Raw genomic sequence first — 19203 nt, forward strand, 5'->3', positions numbered from 1 at the left:
CGCACTGGGTTTCTTTTCCTTTTTTTTTTTTTTTTTTTTTTTGAGGCAGAGTCTCACTTTGCTGCCCAGGCTGTCGTGCAGTGGCATGATCTCGGCTCATTGCAACCTCCGCCTTCTGGGCTTAGGTGATCCTCCCGCCTCAGCCTCCCAAGTAGCTGGGACTATAGGGGCATGCCATCATGCCTGGCTAAAGACACACTGGGCTTCTATGGAATCAGTAACTCCCAGAGAAAACGTCTTCCAAGCAGCACTTTCTGGCCACAGGTCAAAGGGGGCTCAACCTGGTCTTGCCCACTCCTTCATGATACAAACGAGAAACTGGCCCAGAGAGGGGAAGGGACTTGCCTGGGCACACACAGCAAGTACCTGGGGTTCCAGCTGAGCAGTGCTTGGCCACAGTCCCATGCGGCCTTGCTGTTCACGAGGCAGAACCTGCAGGGATCCTGAAGAAGCCCCAAAGGAAACCCGCATGCTCCCCCACTGGGGATGCTCAACCCCGAGAGCCCAGGGTAAGTTGTCAAGGAGGGTTCAGCTCCCAGGGGAGAATCTGATGGAAGAACTCCTTTGCTGACCCGGAAGCCGAAGAGAGGGCATTTGCATCTCGGGTGACTGCTGGTCAAACTGACCCAAGGGGTGGCAGGTGGTGATGGGATGAGGCATGCAGGGCCAGTGTGTGAGTTGTTTGGTGTGTGTGGACTGAGATGGGTGTTGGGCAGACTCTTAACCTACAGCATCTCATGAACCACATTATGTCCTAGAGAGTCCTAAGGCAGCAGCCACAAATCTCCCAGCCCAGAGACCCAGGCACTGGGCAGGGCAGTGTGCCAGTCTGAGGGAGGTGCCACCCTGGAGGAGATGAGGCGGAAGGGGTGAGTGGGAGGTATAGGGGAGGGGTTCGGCCACTGTTTTCTCTATAGTCGCCATTTGCAGGATGTGGCACCTCCTGGCCTGGGACGCACCGGTGCTACATTTGGTTTCTTAGAATATTAATGTACAAGCGTCCATGCCACTTTGTCAAACACTGCTCAGGACCCCTCCCTGCAAGCGCCATGCCTCCTTAGGTCCCTGCCCCCACCTCCCCACAACCCAGCAACTAAGGGGTTCATTCCTGGCCTGGGACTGCTCTGGTGGGTTGGTTCCAGTTGGTCAGTGCTCACATTGTGCCATTCGTTATACATTTTGACCATCACTCCTGTGTGGAGCACTTTACAGCCACCTCCCTCTGCAGAAGCGGGCCCCTCCTGCAGCTGCACCTACCCAACCCCAGGAGGTTTGCAGCCTCAGGGACGTCTCACAGCATTGCAGACACAGCCCTGAAAGTCTGGCAGAGATTCCCCTTCGTGAACTTGACCCAGTGGTGGGTGTCAGGGATGATGAAGGGGTGCGGGGGGTGGGTGCCTGGACTTTGAACCAGTGCCATTCACTTTGTGATTAGGGGAGTATCTGCTGTTGTTACTACAGCAGCATTTAAAACTGATTTTTAATACCAAAGCTTTCCTAAATGCATGCTTTCTGCCTACCTCGCTTCCACGTGGAGGCATCGTGTTGCCAGGGGCTTCTGTCAGGCCATGTCTTGGTAGAGGTTTCTGCTTCCCAACTTTTGAATGAATGAATCATCAGGTACCCCCTGGGACTGTGAGCAGGGACAGGCCAGTCTTATCAGAGAGACCAGAGCTTTCTCCCCAAAGACTAAGATATCTTAGTCTAAGACTGGCGCTCAGGTCCTCCTCTAGCGGGTGTGGTTGGTTGTGTGGTCCAGGCACATCATCCCCTGGGCAGCACAGCCCATAAACGGTATTAAAATGTCAGTGTGACAGGACCTACAGACACCACCAGATAACTACAAGAGGTGACTTGTGGTTGGTGGAGCTTTTGAGCATCTGGGTAGCACAGTGGGCTAGGCACTCACATTGGCCTCACAACAACCTATACGACAGGTCTGTTATCAATCACATTCTTCAAATGAGGAAATTTCAGTATGGAGAGGTTAAGTAACTTGCCCAACATTGCACAGCTGATAGATGGCAGGCTAGGATGCAGGCATTTAAACCCCTCCTATGCAGTTTGCAGGGAGCTGAGGCTCATCGACATGGATCCAGAGGGCCTGTGTGATGCCACACAGAGGGCAGAGGAGGGTACCCCACCCCCCAGCCCCTTGCTGCTCTTAAAGACCAGAACAGTCAGAGGCTGAGGGTCCAGGTTGAGGACTGTCCCCATCCCATGGGCCAGATAATGACTCTGAACAGCTCTGCCCAGGCCATTCCTGTTTCTGTGGCTCTGAAGTCTTCAGAGGCCATTGGACAGAAATCACTGGCTGGCTTCCTGGTGAGGGGGCTGCCCCTCCAGGGGACTCCCCACGCCAGGGGAATCCTGGAGTAAAACAAGGCAAGTAGGAAGGGCCCTTGGTGACCACCGATCCTGCAGCCTGTATTAGTGAGGAAGAATCAGAGGCCATATCCGGGCTCCAAAGGAGGGAGCCTGTGACCAGCCAACACTTCCCTGGGGTGCAGAAGAGGTAAATGCACCTGTTTCCTAGTCCTCCGTTGTACAGATGAGGAGACTGAGGTACAGAGTGAGGATTAACTTGTCCAACATCACGCTGCTGATGAGAACACCATGTTCCCCAGCCAGGACTGGCCCGCCGCACCCTTCTTAGTTGTGAAAACTGTGTTCTCATAAAATAAGCAGCTCGGCAGGCCGGCAGGCCCACCCTCTCTCAGCCATGGAGCCACGTCCACAGCAGCAGAGAAAACCTGGGCCTGTGTGTAGGTGGAGGCCTCTCAGGTAGCTTTGCTAGTAGGACACTAACAGCAAGATCCAGGGCCACTTCCTGCTACCGGTACTCCCCTCTGCACTGTCACAGGCAAAAGGCCTCAGCATTCCATTGATGGGGCACCTGGTATGTGACAGGCGCAGGGAGAGACCCATCGGCAGGTAACCCGGAATCTGAATTAGCTAGAGAGGATCCTTTTGTATGTGCCAGAGAGAACGAGGTTTAGGGGAATTCGCTATTATTTTTAAAATTGATTTATTTTGCCCGTGGACATAGGCTCCAAGACCATGATTTGGAGAAACAATTTGGTCAAACCACCTGTTTTGTCCACAAGGGACCAAACTCCTGTTTGGCCTGATTTTCCCTCTGACCAGAGTTGGGCACAATCACCTTGGCACAGAGGCTGCCCTGAGGCTGTGCACAGAGCAGAAGGCACTGCAAAGAGACTCATTCTCCTCTCATTGTCCTGCAGGTGGGGCAAGGAGACTCCCAGAGGAAGTGTCCGGCCCCACAGCACAGGGCGGCGCTGGACTGCAGCCCCACCTCCCCTGGTTCCAGCGCCTATTCTCCGGAGCACGTTGGATGCCCTGGGGGGTCCACACCAGCATGTCTTTCCCTAGTGGCTCCTCTCCTCCCCTCCTCACCTTCCTTTCATTGAACCAAGCTCTTGGCCCCCAGCGCCCATTCCCAGATCTCTCAGAGGTTTCAACCACTCCTGGCCTCACTGAAACCAGCCAGCTCTGCCAGCAGCCCTCAGCCTGGGGCTCATTCAGCTTCGTGATACCCAAGATATGGAAACTCCAAAAGAAATGTCTTTATTCTTTTAACTTTCTCAATATTTACAAAGAACAAGAAGAACAACAACTGAGATTGGCTTGCAGAGTGGGTGGCAGGTGGACAAATGTGTCACTCTGGCTTCTGGGGTGTCTGCAAGCAAGGACAACATCCTAGCACCTATGGTCTGCACAGGGACAGCGGGACAAGCTGCTAGGCCCTGGCCTGCTTGGGGAGGGGCCAACCAGCCCCCCAGCTTCCCAGGCTGCAAGACTGCAGGGTGACTGCTTGAGGAACCCTGCCCCAATCCTGCCCTCCACTCCCATACACACACAAATGGAAGAGGCCACACTGTGGCCCAGCCACCTCCTCACAGGAGAGCACCTCGGGGACCTTGACACTCCTGCAGGCCAGAGGTGGGGGCTGAGGCCCTCTCGGCCCGGCTAGAGGTAGCCAAAGACATTGAAGATGGGTGGGGGCACAGCTGGCTTGGTCGGAATGGGTTTCAGCACCACGGGCCTGCACACCTTCTGCCCCAGGCCGTCCGCATCCTTGCAGAGGTGTGCCAGCTCCCCAGGAAAGGCTGGACTCTTCTTCCACAGGCCCAGGCTGGGGACAGGACTCTGAGGCAGGGCCCCCAGAGGGCCCGGGTAGATGGGCTGTCCATGGTACTGGAAGGGGCAGCAACTCCAGGCATTGACACGGCCCACCAGGGAGACCCCAGGCATCTTGAGTGGCTCCTTTTCAGCCAGGGCCCTCGGAGACATGGGCACTGGGACAATCTCAGGCCCCAGGGGCTCCAAGCCCTTGCAATTTTTCTTACCCTCGTAGGGAGGTCCCTCCCTGGGGCCCAGTCCCCCCTCCAGCCCCACATGGTAGCTGTGGGTGGGCCTCGGCTCTTCCCAGAAGGAAGCAGGCAGCTGTCTTTTCCTCATGGGCACCTGGCCAGGCTGGGCAGCTTCTGGATGCTGCCCCTGTGGGAGCTGCTCCTTAGCAAGACATTCCTCCCTGTAGGGGTTCCTCAGCGCCTTCTCCTTGCAGCCCCCACCCCCGCCGGGGCTGGAATCAGGGCCCAAATCGAGAAGCAGCCTCCCGGGCCGGTCCTCAGACCCCCTTTTCAGGTAGGGCTCAGCGGCTCTGCCCGGAAGTCCCCGCGGGAGGCGGGAATACTTCTGGGAGAAGCGCTTGAGCTGCTTCTGCAGGTACTTGCGATGGTCCACGGAGCGGCGGCAGGGCGCGGACTTGTCCAGGGCTGCTTTGATGTCGCTAGACGCCAGGTTCACGAAGTTCAGCAGCATCTTCACATCACTGTCGGATGCCATCACCAGGGGGCCACTGCACGAGGCTTTCCATGAAGAGGGTGGGCTCTGCTGGTGGCCGGCAGCTCCAAGGAAGGGCACCAAGCTGACCTGGGGGGCAAAACAGGCCACTGGAGTCTCTCCGAGCAACCACACCCAACCCTGCCAAAAGACCACAGCACCCGTCTGCAAACGGCGTCCCCACCCCAGCACCCCTCAGCCTTAAACAGAGTCCTGGGTAGAGGGATGTGGGTGCAAGTGGCTGAGCACTTCCTGCACACCTGGGATGCAGCAGGCGCCACCAAAGCTCACCCAGCCTGCTTGGGTCTGGTGCTCTCTTCTTGCAGCCAGGGCTCAGAAAGGTCAAGCAACTTGCCCAAGGTGACCCAGCTACAGGTGGCATTGCTGGGGCTGGCACACACTCCCAGCCTGCCCCGTCTGCCACACACCACACTGCCAACTTGCCAGCGAGGTGTTTATTCTCTGAGCTGAGGCAACTGCTCCACTTTAAAGCAAGGCCAAGCCCCCTTCCTCCCTGGTGGTAGCCTCCCCCTCCCACCACTCCCGCCCCCGGCATGAGGAGCACCAGCCCCCCTCCTCAGTCCCCACGCTCCACCCCCAGCTCTCACGCAGGACCAGGCAGGACCCCTGTCTGGCACTTAATCGAGACCTGCCTTGCAGGCTGATCTCAGGCTGTGGGCAGCAGGGACTCCCCCGAAGAAGCATCTGCAGCAATTTCATGCCTCCTCGGCCGCCACCCACGGCACCTCACCCCTCCCCCAGGCCCCAGCCTGCTCCACACCCGCCACCCAGTCGGGCCAGAGCCACTGGGCCTCCACACTGACCGAAGGTGCGGCCAGGACCCAGCCAACGTGGCCCGGCAGGTTCCCCACTGCAGACCTGGGACAGGCCCCGGCGCAGCCGGCCGAGCTCCGTCCGGCTGGAAGCAGTTGTGCAACCCTTGAGTGGGCTGAATGGAGGACAACTCCCCGGAGCTGGGGGGCCCCTCAGGCCAATCAGGAGCGCCTCTCCAGATACAAAGCATCCCAATCAGGCGGCGGCGCCCCGTTCCCACATTCTTTGCCGTCACAAATTGTCACCATGGGGACCATCACAAAAAAGACAGCTCCCAAATGCAATCATTTCCCGGTAAATTTCTACCCTTCAGCCCCACTCTCCTGGGCCTCCACGCTCCTCCTCCCCTTGACCTCGGTTCCCTGGTTTCTCAAGGGGGTAGTGTGTGTGTGTGTGTGTGTGTGTGTTTAAAATGTCCAGGATCGAGAAGGGGCTGGGCCTAGTAGAGACAGGCCTCCTTTGCAAACCTCCCCCAAAGACTCCAGGCCTACAGCTGCCATGCTCCAGTGCAGACAGACAATCGGACGGGGTAAGCTGGGGCGGGCTGCTTTTCCCTCTGTCCTTGAGTGTTGAGTGGCTCTCTCTCTCTCTCACTCTCTCTTCTCCTCTCTCTCTGACTCTCCGTCTCTGTCTCTCTTTCTCTCTCTCTCTCTCTCTCTCCCCCCGCTACCCCCACCACCCTCCCTGCCAGGATCCCCAGGGATCGGGGATGGAGGGCCTTCGAGGTCAGGAGGTGCGCTGATGCCTGTCGGAAAAGGTGGCCGAGGAAGGACTCTCTAGCGAGGTGCTGGGATATCCATGGGAAGGGAGCTGGAGCTCTCAGGAATCTTGTCTTTATGTTTGCTTCCTCAATTGAGCTGCACAAAGCCTGAATTGCCCATTCAGTGCAGCCGGACAAAAGGTTGGCGTTGCACGGTCCCCTTGCATTTGTAGTCAAACAGTTAGGGACTTAAATCGAGTCGTCATGATGGAGAAAGAGGTGGACAAAGCCCATAGAATTGCCATCAGCAAACATTTTCCTGTGTCATATTAGCCAGTTTCCATGGCTCCCCCTGGCCTGCGGACAATGGCACAAGTTTGCACACTTGGCTACTGTCACCGTGCCAACGCCGGCGGGGCTGCAAGCAGGGCCGCTCTGAGCAAGCAAGGGAGCCCAGAGCCGGCGTTGGCCCTGCCCACCAACTGGCCAGAGGGAAGGTGAGGCTGAAGGCGAGGGCGGCTGCCTGGGAAATGCTAATGGTCATGCCTCCATGCCAGCCCAACTCACGGGCCCCTTTCAAGCCTCATCGTTTTTCTGTCCAGGCTCAGCCTCCTCTTCCCTCCTCCTCTCCTTTCCCTTCCTTTCCTCTTCCCCTTCTACTGCCTTCTCCTCCTGTCTCCCTCATCAGCCAGATGGCTGATGGTCTATGCGCCAACCCACGCCTCTGTACTGCAACCTAAGATTTGGCATCTTAGGTTGCAGGACTCCTCTCTGGAGTCTCCCTACCCAGACTGGGGGCATTGGCAGGGCAGGGCCAGGGCCTCCATCCAGGAAGGATGGCCCCAACTCCTTCCCACTGGCCAATAGACAGCTGCTGTGGTCTGCCTCCAAGCCATCTCCCCTACCCCCAGCCCGAGGGTCCCTACAGGCAAAATGAAGGGTTTGGAGGAGATGGCCCATGCTGACAAGCTGTAACTCAATTTAGGCCTTGAAAGCCAGCACTGTATTCTCCATGCTCCTACCCTGCTGCGGCGTCGGGGAAGTGTGGACCGAGACAGAAGCGCCGCTGGACTGATGCATCCTAGATTGTTGGCCACTACGTGCCCTGGAGAGTTGCTCCTGCCTGTGGCAACCTTTGCACGGGTGACAGCCAAACCATCACCATTTTAAGTGCCAGAGATTGGAGGGCTATGTGTTTCTGCAGTAACTCCCAGCCCACCCTGACTGGTACAGGCAGGAAATATCCTTTCTGCTCCAAAACACCTGGCACACGTGGCTGAAGAGAGCGCCCTGAGGGCCTGTGGCCACCAGGGCCCGCTCCCTACTTCCTACTACATGAAGCCGGTGTGCACAGCCAAGAGTTCGAACCTCTCTGGCAGCCAGCACCTGACCATATAACCGCCTGCTTTGCTGTGCCCTGCCTTTTTCTCCCCGGGCCTTCTGTGCTTTCTGTAGGCTACATCATTCCTCTCTCCAGAAGATCTTTTCTCTTCTAAGGGCGTCAAGACATTTTAAAGCCACTCAGCTCAGCTCCCAGCTTCCACGGCACCTGCAGCCCTGCCGGCCCATTCTGCACTGCCAGATCATGAGGATGTCTCTCATTTCTTAGCTAGTAGTGAGTCCCCACCAGGCCCGTGGACTCCATGGGAGGTGAGTCGGTGTCTTATGAAAGTCTTTCCAAAGCTCTTAATGTGGGCTGTTCTTCCACCAAACACTTTTTGAGGAAAGAGAGAAGGAAGAAAAGAGGGAAGAGAGAAAGGAAGGGGAGAGAAAAGTGGAAGAAAATGGATTTTTTGCGGACACTCAGCATGTGCCAAGAGCCATATTCGAGAACCACATGAAGACCTCACCTGACCCTCGGGGCAGCTCCGTGAGGATAGTGTTTCGGTTGCCCTGACAAGTGAATTGAGGTTGAGTTACTTTCCCAAGGCCTCACAACTGTTAACCAGCACAGCTTGAACTTGAAGCCAGGCCTGTCTGTGTCCAAAGGCTGAGGTGGATCTGCCTGGCCACATTGCCTCCTGGAGCTCCCATGAGCACCAGACACTGCCTAAACGCTGCTGGCCAAGACTAGATTTTCTCCATGCGTCCTGGGTTCCACTCTTCTAGCCCAACGCTGGACCTTCCTGACTCAGGAATACGGGAGCTGCAGCTTTGGGAAGTGAGGAGCGGGGAGAGGAGGCAGCTATGGCTTGAGGCCAGGCCTCTGGGTGCCTGTGACCCACACAAGGGAAGGCTCCTCTGTGTTTTTGTGATTGGCCATATAGGCAGGTGGAAAGACAGCAGTCATCATACGAGTCTGAAGGCTCTCTCAGTGTTCTCTCATTATTGTCCTGTGTCTGGGCAGAGGGGATTATTTTTCCCATTTACAGTTACACACTCACAGAAGCCTCAAACCTGATTCTTGGGCCCAACTCAGCCAACCCTGTCCTCTCAGCCATTCTTCAAGGCCCAGCTCAAGCATCCCCTCCTCCAGGATGCCTCCTGCCAACTCCTAGCATTGTTAATAATGCCCTCTCACATTCTTGTGTTCCTAGAGTCAAAGATGAAGTCTAACCTCCTTAGCTAAACGCAGAAGACCCTTTGTAATCTGACTCCTACTAGAGCCTGGCACAGAGTAGCTTCTTACTAAATGTGTTATGAATTAAATACTTTGCCCATTCCACTGAGCAGGATTTTACCTGTGGACCGTAAACAGCTGCTTCCTGTTTGTTTGTTTGTTTTTTAATTTTGTCTGTTTATTGTTTGCCCCACCCAGGTGAGCTGAGCCCACCCAGATGAGTTCCAGGAGGGAAGGGAGGTCATCCACAGGTTTCTCTCTGTACCTCCTGTGACTCGAATGGACTCAGCACACAGCAGGCCTGAGTGAAGGATGCTTGTGGTTGCTATAGCTTACGTGACAAGGAATTGTCTGTGATCCTACAGGACTATGGCGCATGAAGCTGGAAGCGCTTCTTCCCAACTGCATCGCCCAGCACAAGAGCCTGGGTTCTGTAAAGCTCTGTTAAAGGTACATGAGCTGTGCTGGCTTCAACTGCCGTGAACTCGGATAAGCTGGGCCGCTGATGGCCCCTTTTCAACCAGTTGTTGCTGCCTTGGTTTTCCGACAATCCACTGTGCTGACCCTGCTGCAGGGACTCCCAGCTTTGCATCAACTCCATTCAACACCTACTGTGTGCGGGGAACAGAGGGTGTGGAGGTGGCATTCCCTGCTTTATCTTAATAAGTAAACAGCTGTCTCCCACCCACTCATCAGTGAAGCAGAACAACTCCCCAGCAGTATCCTGGGAGCCACTCCTCCAGAACCTCTGATGTCAACAGACATCATCTACTTCTAGGATTCAGCCAGCACATGTGTAGACTGCAGCTGCAAGTGAGAAGAGGCACCTGGCAGGGCATGCACAGGCCAAGCCCGAGGGAGCCAAGGAACTCATCTGGGGCAGTAGGTTTTCAAATTGCTTTGAAGCAGAGATGCCCACTTAAAAATATGTGGAGATTCAGCCAGGCACAGTGGCTCAGGCCTGTAATCCCAGCACTTTGAGAGGCCAAGGTGGGCCGATCACCTGAGGTCAGGAGTTCGAGACCAGTCTGGCCAACATGGTGAAACCTCATCTCTACTAAAAATACAAAAATTAGCTGGGAGTGGTGGCGGGCGCCTCTAATCCCAGCTACTCAGGAGGCTAAGGCAGGAGAATCGCTTGAACCTGGGAGGCGGAGGTTGCAGTCAGCTGAGATTGTGCCATTGCACTCCAGCCTGGGGGAGAGAGGGAGACTCCATCTCAAAAAAAAAAAAAATGTGGAGATTCAATGTGGAAAACCATGACAGCCATGGGCTATGAGTACAAATTTATTTTACATGCTCAAATGCATACCTTCTACTTATTTACAAACAATGCATTAGAACAAGGAGTCTGTTCTGATGACATAAAACTTTGAAATCAGGAGATATGGATTACGGTCTCACATCAGCCATACTTTGTTTTGGTTGCAGAATATTCACAAAATCTCGGTTTATAGAGAGAAGCAGTTGAGATGTCAATTTTTTTAAAAGTTTACCTTTTAATTCATTTATTTTTTGAGATGGAGTCTCGCTTTGTCACCCAGGCTGTAGTGCAGTGACGCGATCTCGGCTCACTGCAACCTCTGCCTCCCGGGTTCAAGTGATTCTCCTGCCTCAGCCTCCTGAGTAGCTGGCATTGCAGATACATGCCACCACCCCTGGATAATTTTTGTATTTTTATTAGAGACGGGGTTTCCCCATGTTGGCCAGGCTGGTCTCAAACTCCTGATCTCAGGTGATCCGGCTGCCTCAGCCTCCCAAAGTGCTGGGATTACAGCTGTCAGCCACCACGCCCGGCCTAAAAAAGCTTCTCTTATGATCTTAGCATGGTCATCAAATGAGAGGCGTCCCTGGAGAAACTACTACCTGGTCCCCAGAGGAGTTAACCTGACTGCCCAAGTTCTCCAGTCGGCAACCTAGTGTGTCACCTTGTGGGTTAAAATGCATTTGAATGTATTTGTTTGTTGGTACGTGTTTGGTAACGTTTTAAATTGCCAAAAATACATGTTAAAGGAGATTGTACATTTTCACGCCTCTACAGAAAATTCAGTCCCAAAAGATGGGCCGACTTCTCATTTTAGAGATGAAGACAGAGAGGCCCAGAGAGGGGCAGTGATTCATCCAAGGCAGAGCCAGGCAGAGCCAGGTAGGAGAAGCGCCCGGGAGGGAGCTCTGCTCTGCCTGCCACCCTGTGCTCTTTCTCACACCTGATCATATGAGTGTAAAGTCCTACTTGATGGAAGTATGTGACATAGATTGTCATTTGTTCTTCCCAGGTGCCATGATTACTCTCTTTAATGGGTGAGGAAGTTGAGGCACTAACTGGGCTAGGAAACTTGCTGAAGGTCCCATGGGCAGTAAATCACAAAGCTGGGGTGGGACTGATCCTAGGATGCTGCTCCTACCAACAATTGTGAACCAATGTGAGGGCCCCGTCTCCCTCCCAGGGGCCTTGCTAGCCCAGGGCTGCAGACTCTTCCCAGCCACCCCTGCCCTGGAGAGTTAGGCCCGACCGACCATGCCAGCTCGGGAAATACACAAAGACCACACGGAGGACAGAGTGGCCTGGCAGCGCCTCTGTGGACGTGCGACGCAGACATCACAAGATGATTTATGTAACTTCTTACATAATGGCAGTATTTCTATCAAAGACCAGCCTGCGGCAGGCTGTCAGCTGTAATCAGAGCGGACGTGCTTCTTGCTTCCTGGAACAGGAGGCATCAGGTCAAAGCCAACCCCTTTGGCTGCCAGGCCGAGGGCTTCCTGCACTGGTGAAGTTGCCTGGCATGGCTGTGCCCTCAGAGGAGGCAGAGACCTTGTAATGCCCCAGAGTAGTCACAGCTTGGCTCAGCCAGCCCCAGCTCCCCTGGCTGCAGTCCACCTCCAGTGACAGAGACCACTGTCAGTGAGATCAAGTCCCACATTGAAAGTGGTTTCAACCATATTATTGTACCATGAAAGGGAGATTGGCTTTGGAGATGAGATCTTTGAACTTTGCCCCTACCTGGCTGTGTGATCTTGAGGTAGTCACTCACCTTCTCTGGGCCTCAGTTTCCTGGTTGAATTACATCATCAATTCTTGACCTCTATGCTGCATACATGGATATTGACATGGTGCTATCATGTGATATGGTGCTATATGATAGGGTGCCACAAGTCAGTGCTACTTATCTTTGGCAAATGATTTGCTTTTTCCTTATATAAATCAGAGCAGATTCAACATCATAAAATCAGGTAAGCCCACTTGCACTCCCCTGTGCATTCCTGAAAGGAATATGAATGAGTGGGGTTAGAGCTGGTGAGTCTGAGGACTCAAGCCCCAGGAAAAGAGGAGAGCTCAGCCCACCTTCACCATGTGGAGTCTCGAGAGGGGTGGGGTTCAGAGTTCTGTGTTGAAGAAGAGTGGTGCAAGCAGACCTCTGTGTCTTGTTCCTGATTTTAGGGGAAAAGCTTTTGGTCTTTCACCATGGGATATGATGTAGCTGTGGGAATTTTGTAGATCCTCTTTATCAAGTTGAGGATACTTTCTTCTATTCCTAATTTTCTGGGAGTTCTTGTCATGAATGGATGTTAAATTTTGTTAAATGAATTTTTGGATCAATTTATATGATCATGTGTTTTTTTCTTTAGCCTATTTATAATTTTTATTATGCTAAGATATAGCATCATAACATTTACTATTTTGCCCTGCCTTTCTGTCTTTTCCTCCCTCCCTCCCTCCCTTCCTTCCCTCCTTCCTTCCTTCCTTCCTTTCTCTCTCTCTCTTTCTTTCTTTCTTCTTTTTTTGAGACAAGGTCTTGCTTTGTCACTGCAGTGCAGTGGCACTACTGTGGCACACTGCAGTGTCTTGACCTCCTGGACTCAAGCAATCCTCCCACCTCAGCGTCCCGAGTAGCTGAGACTACAGGTTCATGCCAACACACCCAGCTAATTTTTAAAAATTTTTTTGTAGAGAGGAGGTCTCACTATTTTTCCCAGGCTGGTCTCAAACCCCTGAGCTCAAGCTATCCTCCTGTCTCAGCCTCCCACTGTGCTGGGATTACAGGCGTGAGCCACCACACCTGGCTGCATTTCACTTCTGATATCCTAATCTATGTCTTCTCTCTTTTGGTCAGTCTTGTTAGAATCTTGTTAATTTGATTCATCTGTTTAAAGAACCAGCTCTTTTTTATTTTATTTTTTTTCTATTTCTTTTTCTGTTTTTAATGTCATTGACTTCTGCTTTTATCTTTATTATTTCCTTTCTTCTTCTTGCTTAGGGCTTATTTCACTTTTCTTTTCCTGAGGGCATGGCTTTGATCATTGATTGAGATCTTTCTTGTTTTCTAACGTAGGCCTCTTAGTGCTATAAAATTTCCTCTCAGCACTGCTTTTGCTGCATCTCACAAATTTTGATATGTTGTGCTTGCATTTTTGTTTAGCTCAGTATATTTTCGTTATTTTCTTTGAGATGTCCTCTTTGGCAACAAGAAGACCTATGTGGGACTTTTCTGGGGAGTTGATAATGCTCAACAAGTGGGTCCAAAGCATTTAATGAATACCTACTATGTACAGGATATTCTCTGAGATGCTGGGGATAGCAAAATGAATATGAAATCCATGCTAACAGCCTTGAAAATAGTTTACTGACCTCTTATTAAATGCTAATAATGTTTCAAAAACTTCCTCTGTATTAACTCCTTCATAATGAGGTGGATATTGCTATTATGCCTACTCTACAAATGAGGACACTGAGGCACAGGTTGACTAAGTGACTTGCCCAAGACCCCACAGCCGAAAGAGGTGAAGCTGGAGTGTAACCCAAGCCAATTTCTGTGATTAATTTTGTGATTAATCATCATGATCAGTAAGCTCTGAGCCTCCTATTCCTCACCCTTGAAGTGGAGCTAAGACCAATTCCCTGGCAGGGTTGATAATGAGGATTAAGACATCAGCCATGAAAACTCAACAAACACATCACCTGGTTCATAATCGGTGCCCTTCCCTTGCCTTCACCTCTCCCCTGAGCTGGATATAATGGCTGCCCAGGTGAAGCCATAAGGAAGGGCTAGTGGGACAAAAGTGACATGATAGTGGCATCTGTGCCCTGTGGGGCATCCCCAATGGACCACCGCCCCCACATTCACACCCCTGCTCTGCACGTTCCCCCACCCCCACACGTCCATCACCTTGACTGTGCCCTCCAGCACTGGTAGGTCTCGTCACTCATCCAGGTACCAACTAGGAATGAAAAGTCTGTTTGATCTCAACCGTCATCTCGGGTTTGATTAGTGATGACTGGCAGGTGCCCTGTGGAGAGATTCCGAGGGCTCAGCAGATAGAACATTCTGATCAACTAGTGATGTCTTCCTCTAGGGAGGATGGAGATGAAGCTGGCTGTGTGCCAAGTGTCCCTGGATCCAGTTCAGAATCACAGGATGGGAAGCCAGGGATGTCAATACTTGGCATTCTGGTGATCCAACCCTGCAATTTTAATCAAGGGATTGGAGCCCCTTGAGAAAAGCGGTGACTTATTCAAGCACATATTCCTGTGACCAAGATTCAAGTTTCCCACCTCCCAAGCCAGAATTCATCAGGTCCTTTCAACAGACATTTGCTACTAAGTTTCAACTCCAGGCTGGGCACTGACTTAGCCATAATAGATATCTTACATGTCTCATAGTATTTATTCTCACAACAGCCTTCTGTGATAGATCCTAATGTCATTCCCATCTGGCAGATGTGGAAACTGGGGCTCATGTAGACTAAATAACTTAACAGCTAGTGAGAGGTAGAGCCAAGATTCGGACGCTTACCTCCTGACTCTGAACCTGGGATCTTTCAGACATGCTACTTTGTTTCATGGATGAGAGGCAGCAGTGATGGCAACAGCCATAGCTTGAGTCAAGGCACTGAGGCGGAGAGTGTTAGGCATTTTGGAGAGCGGAGACAGTGAGAAGCTCAGTGCAGTGGGGAGGAGAGGTCACTGCAGGGAGTGAGGTGAGATAAGGTTAAGTAGAAAGGTTGAATCCCCCATGTATCTTTGCATGCAGCAGGCACGTAACACATGCTTAATGACTGACTGACTGAATGCATGAATGAATGAAGGAATGAATGAATAAACAAACCAGAACATAGACTAAAATGGTTGGTTGGCTCCTGAGCCATTTTAGGAGCTCCAATAGCCAGTTGTAAAACAATCTGTAATCAGCAAGTGCATATCAGTGCCTGACTCCCACCCCTCCTGCCACACTGTCCCTCAGGTATGTGGCACAAACAGCACACCCTCATCGTCAGAGAGGATCCCTTGCCTCCTGAGATGGGGGTTTCCAAGGGAAAAATGAAGGGGGCAGGGGTCTAACTCGCATTGAATACTGCAGTGCCCCATGAGTTCGATATTTGCCATCTCATTTAATCCTCACTAAACAAATAAATCAATGAGTCAATAAAACCCGAGATGGGCATTGTTCTTCCCATTTGACAGATTCAGAAATGAGGATCAGGGAGATAGAACTCTCCCCTAGTCACTGAGATAGGTGGCAGAGGAGGTGGGGTCGGGGGGGGCATTGTGTTTTCTTGCCTTACAAATCCCCAGCCACCTGGAGCACCTGTCCTACTTGAGTAATAGAGACTCTTCATCGGCATTTATCATTTAGTTCCTGGCCTCTGATCACAACTCTGTCTGTAGCCCAAATCTAGCCCATAACAAACTTTTCCAAAATTCTCTGAGTTTGCCGTCATCTCTCAGGAAAGGGGCATTTGCATCATCAGCAAAAGGGCCATTTTCACCTGCCTCAGCATTGCTTTCCTGCACTCTCTGACTCGCTCCTTGTGGGGCGTGCTGGGACTATGAAGAGTTACTGCTGTGAACGCTGTGGCCCCCTTACCTCCACCCTAGCACCAAGGTGAGCTCTCCTAGACCAACGTTGGCTCCTTGGATGGCATTCCAATACCTGGCACATGGCAAGCCCCTTGGAGCATGTTAATCACCCACAGAGATCACTCACACACCTTAGGAGTCAGACAATTGCATTCTGTTCCTGCCTCACTCATCTGGGCAGTGATTTCATCTGTGTGGGCCTCACACTTCTCATCGGATAAGCTTGTTGGAAACAGTGCCCAGCTCCTGGCCTGGGGTCCCTTCCAGCAGGCTAAAGGATGAGTAGGGGTTGTTTGAGCTCTGCTGGTCTGGGGTGGAGGGGAGACTGGGAAGAAGAGCGTGAGGCAGGAGAATACTGTCTGGAGGCAGGGACCCTAAGGCAATTCACACTGACTTCCTAGAACTGAATCAAAAGGAAAACACCATCTTTCCACACCCAAGTAATAAGGATTAGAGGCTGCTTCCTTTGCAAAGCCTACCCCTTTTCCCACTGTGTTGCAGATGCAGCTGGAAACCATCATTCTCAGCAAACTATCGCAAGAACAGAAAACCAAACACTGCATGTTCTCACTCATAGGTGGGAATTGAACAATGACATCACTTGGACACAGGAAGGGGAACATCACACACCGGGGCCTGTTGTGGAGTGGGGGGAGGGGGGAGGGATAGGGTTAGGAGATATACCTAATGTAAATAACGAGTTAATGGGTACAGCACACCAACATGGCACATGTATACACATGTAACAAACCTGCATGTTGTGCACATGTACCCTAGAACATAAAGTATAATACAAAATAAATAAATAAAAACATAAGAAAAAAATGTAAAGTACCTCTGATCAGTCACCTCCTGCCACCAATCAGACTGGTCGTGGGCCAAGGCTTCATTTATATAGGGTGTAACTCTATACAACCAATGGGAAACCTCTAGAGGGTACTTAAACCCTAGAAGATTTGCAATCAGTGCTCTTGAGCCACTTGTTCAAGCCCGCTCCCACTCTGTGGAGAGTACTTTCATTTCAGTAAATCATTGCTTCATTCTTTCGTTGCTTTGTTTGTGCATTTTGTCCAATTCTTAGTTCAAAATGCCAAGAACCTAGATGACTTGTAGTCAAGACCCTCCACTGGTAACAAGCATGTAGATAAAGGAGAAGATGCGGAAGACTTGGGCTGGAGGGCTGCAGTCCACTCCCAGGGTGAGAACTCTTGTTGCTGTTTCAACAGACCTCAGCCAATCCTTCCCAGGGCAAGAAGCATGGCAGTGGATGTGAGTTCAGGTGTGTTCAGTGGAGTTTAGAGTTGGGTCTGTAGCCACATCCCCAGGGTAAGTGTCCCTGGACAAGCCCTGAACAGGGCCAAGTCAAACAAGAGCCTCTTCTGTCCTCCTTCCCTGTTCCATTGCCAGTTATTTCTCTAACCTTATCCACTGGTCATCCTTCACCAGTCACATCCTTTTTCTTGCTGTTCCTCAGGCACCAGGCTCACTCCCACTCAAGGACTTTTGCACTTGCTGTTCCCTCTTCCTGGAATTCTTTTCCCTTAGCTCAGTGGTTGCACACACAGGCTTGCCACCTGTTTGTGTAAATAAAGTTTTATTGGAACACAGCCAGGCCACCCATTGACATATTGTCTATGCTGCTTTTGCCCTATGACAGTGGAATTGAGGGTTGTGACCGACCCCAGAGTATACACAAAACCCCGAGTATTTATAGTCTGGTCCTTTATGGAAAAATGTTGTCAGCTCCTACCTTGGATACTTGCATGGCTCACCCTCCCCCTCTTTTCTGTCTTTACTCAACTGACTCGCTAGTGCGGGCTTCCCACTCTCCATCCTCACCTCTTTCTCTGCTTTCTTCCTCTCCCTGGCGCTGGGCACATGAGATCTCTGGGTACTGACTGCACTTCATTGCCTGTCTGCCCACCACAGCACAGGTCCCACAGGGTCAGGGAATTGGGTTCTTGCTTCTTGCTGTATCCCTATGCCTAGAACAGGGCCTCATACACAGACCTGCACAGGAAATACGCTGTCAATGGATGAGAACCTCCTACACTCCTGGGCACTGGCCCAGCCCATGCCTCTGGGCCCCTGTCTCAGTTTCTCTTGTCATGGAGCCAGGGTCTTGGCAGGTCCCTTGCCAGGTCCCCTCCCAAGGAGGTTGAGTCCTATCGTGAATGGTCACAGTCCCCAGAAGCACCCAGCCTGGGTTCAGGAGAGCCCTGTACCACATCCGTTTTCTGAGGCTCTCATTATATTTAAAAAAAAAATGTTTGAGGTGATGCATATCCCAAGTACCCAATCTGATCATTACACATCATATACGTGTAGCCAAATAACGCATGTTCTCCCAAAATATGTACAACTATTATATGTCAATAAGAAATGTTTAAAGACATGCTAAACCAGGGGTGCAGAAACGATGGTATTTTCAGTGTTGACATGGAACAGAATTAACACTTTTAATGCACAAATTCACTGCTACATTTCACTGTTACAGCTCATGAGATAGTTACAGAGTGTATTTTCAATATTAATTAAATTTTGTTAACAATATTAAAGTTTACTGGAATATTAAGACAATTAATTTTAAAATAATTAAAATCTATGTTAATTTCAATATTAATTAACAGTGACCAGAGAGACACAAAGTAGGAGCTGGAGAGTCACTGTCTTTCTTTTTCTCAATCCTGTCACATGGTGATCTCATTTGAAAGGAATATATGGAGCATGATCTCCTCAAAAAAGTCTAAAAGCTCCACGCTGGGATCCCGGCTTCTGACTCCCGCACAGAGCTCCCTGGCACAGTGCAGGAGAGCATTCTGCTCAGGACCTCTGACCTCGCCTGAATCTCCCCTTCCCGCGTAGCCCTGCCCTGGGGCCTGTGACCCTCCCACTGAACACTGGCCCATCCTAAGCTGATGCTCTGAGACTTTTAAGCCCCAGTAAGAGCTTTGATAACATTCATTTCACGGAGGCAACAGGGCCTCAGTCTCACACACAGAGTCCTCCAACAGGCTATCGGGTCCTTCTTGGTAACCCCGCTGTACAGAGGAGGAAGCTGAGGCACAGAGTGACCCGCTCAAGTTCATGCAGCTAGAAGTTGGCAGACCTGAGATCAGAATCCACCCCCATCTGAGCTCAGGGAGCTCCTTGACACTTCCCATCTGTCTCTTCCTAGGGGCCAGCCCTACACAGATGCGTCAGCCCACGGAGCCGCTGGGAGTGTTATTTATGAACCTCCTAGGTTTGACTGAATCACCCGTCAAGGGCCCCATCACCTCAGGCAGTGCATCTGAAGTGCAGATGTCCCAGGTAAACTGAGGCAGTGGAGAAGAGATGGGTTCTGGGGTCAGCAGGATCTGCTTTACAGCCATGGCCCCACTG

General features: G+C 51.7%; 1 protein-coding gene and 1 long non-coding RNA gene across 2 annotated transcripts; one reads left to right on the forward strand and one right to left on the reverse strand.

Moving 5' to 3' along the window:
• Positions 1 to 3567: 3567 nt before the first annotated feature.
• FAM181A (family with sequence similarity 181 member A) lies at positions 3568 to 14229 on the reverse strand. The gene is made up of 2 exons (XM_033191500.1): positions 14129 to 14229; positions 3568 to 4956 (listed from the first exon to the last, which is right to left on the reverse strand). The coding sequence occupies exon 2, from the start codon at positions 4867 to 4869 to the stop codon at positions 3991 to 3993; it is 879 nt and encodes a 292-aa protein (XP_033047391.1). The 5' UTR covers positions 4870 to 4956; positions 14129 to 14229; the 3' UTR covers positions 3568 to 3990.
• Positions 5489 to 9954, forward strand: LOC117071497. The gene is made up of 3 exons (XR_004432326.1): positions 5489 to 6897; positions 7898 to 8050; positions 9159 to 9954. It is a non-coding gene; the product is annotated as an uncharacterized LOC117071497 (long non-coding RNA).
• Positions 14230 to 19203: the final 4974 nt, after the last annotated feature.

Source organism: Trachypithecus francoisi, unplaced genomic scaffold (genome assembly GCF_009764315.1).
Source record: "Trachypithecus francoisi isolate TF-2019V2 unplaced genomic scaffold, Tfra_2.0 Lachesis_group3, whole genome shotgun sequence".
NCBI lineage: Eukaryota > Metazoa > Chordata > Mammalia > Primates > Cercopithecidae > Trachypithecus > Trachypithecus francoisi.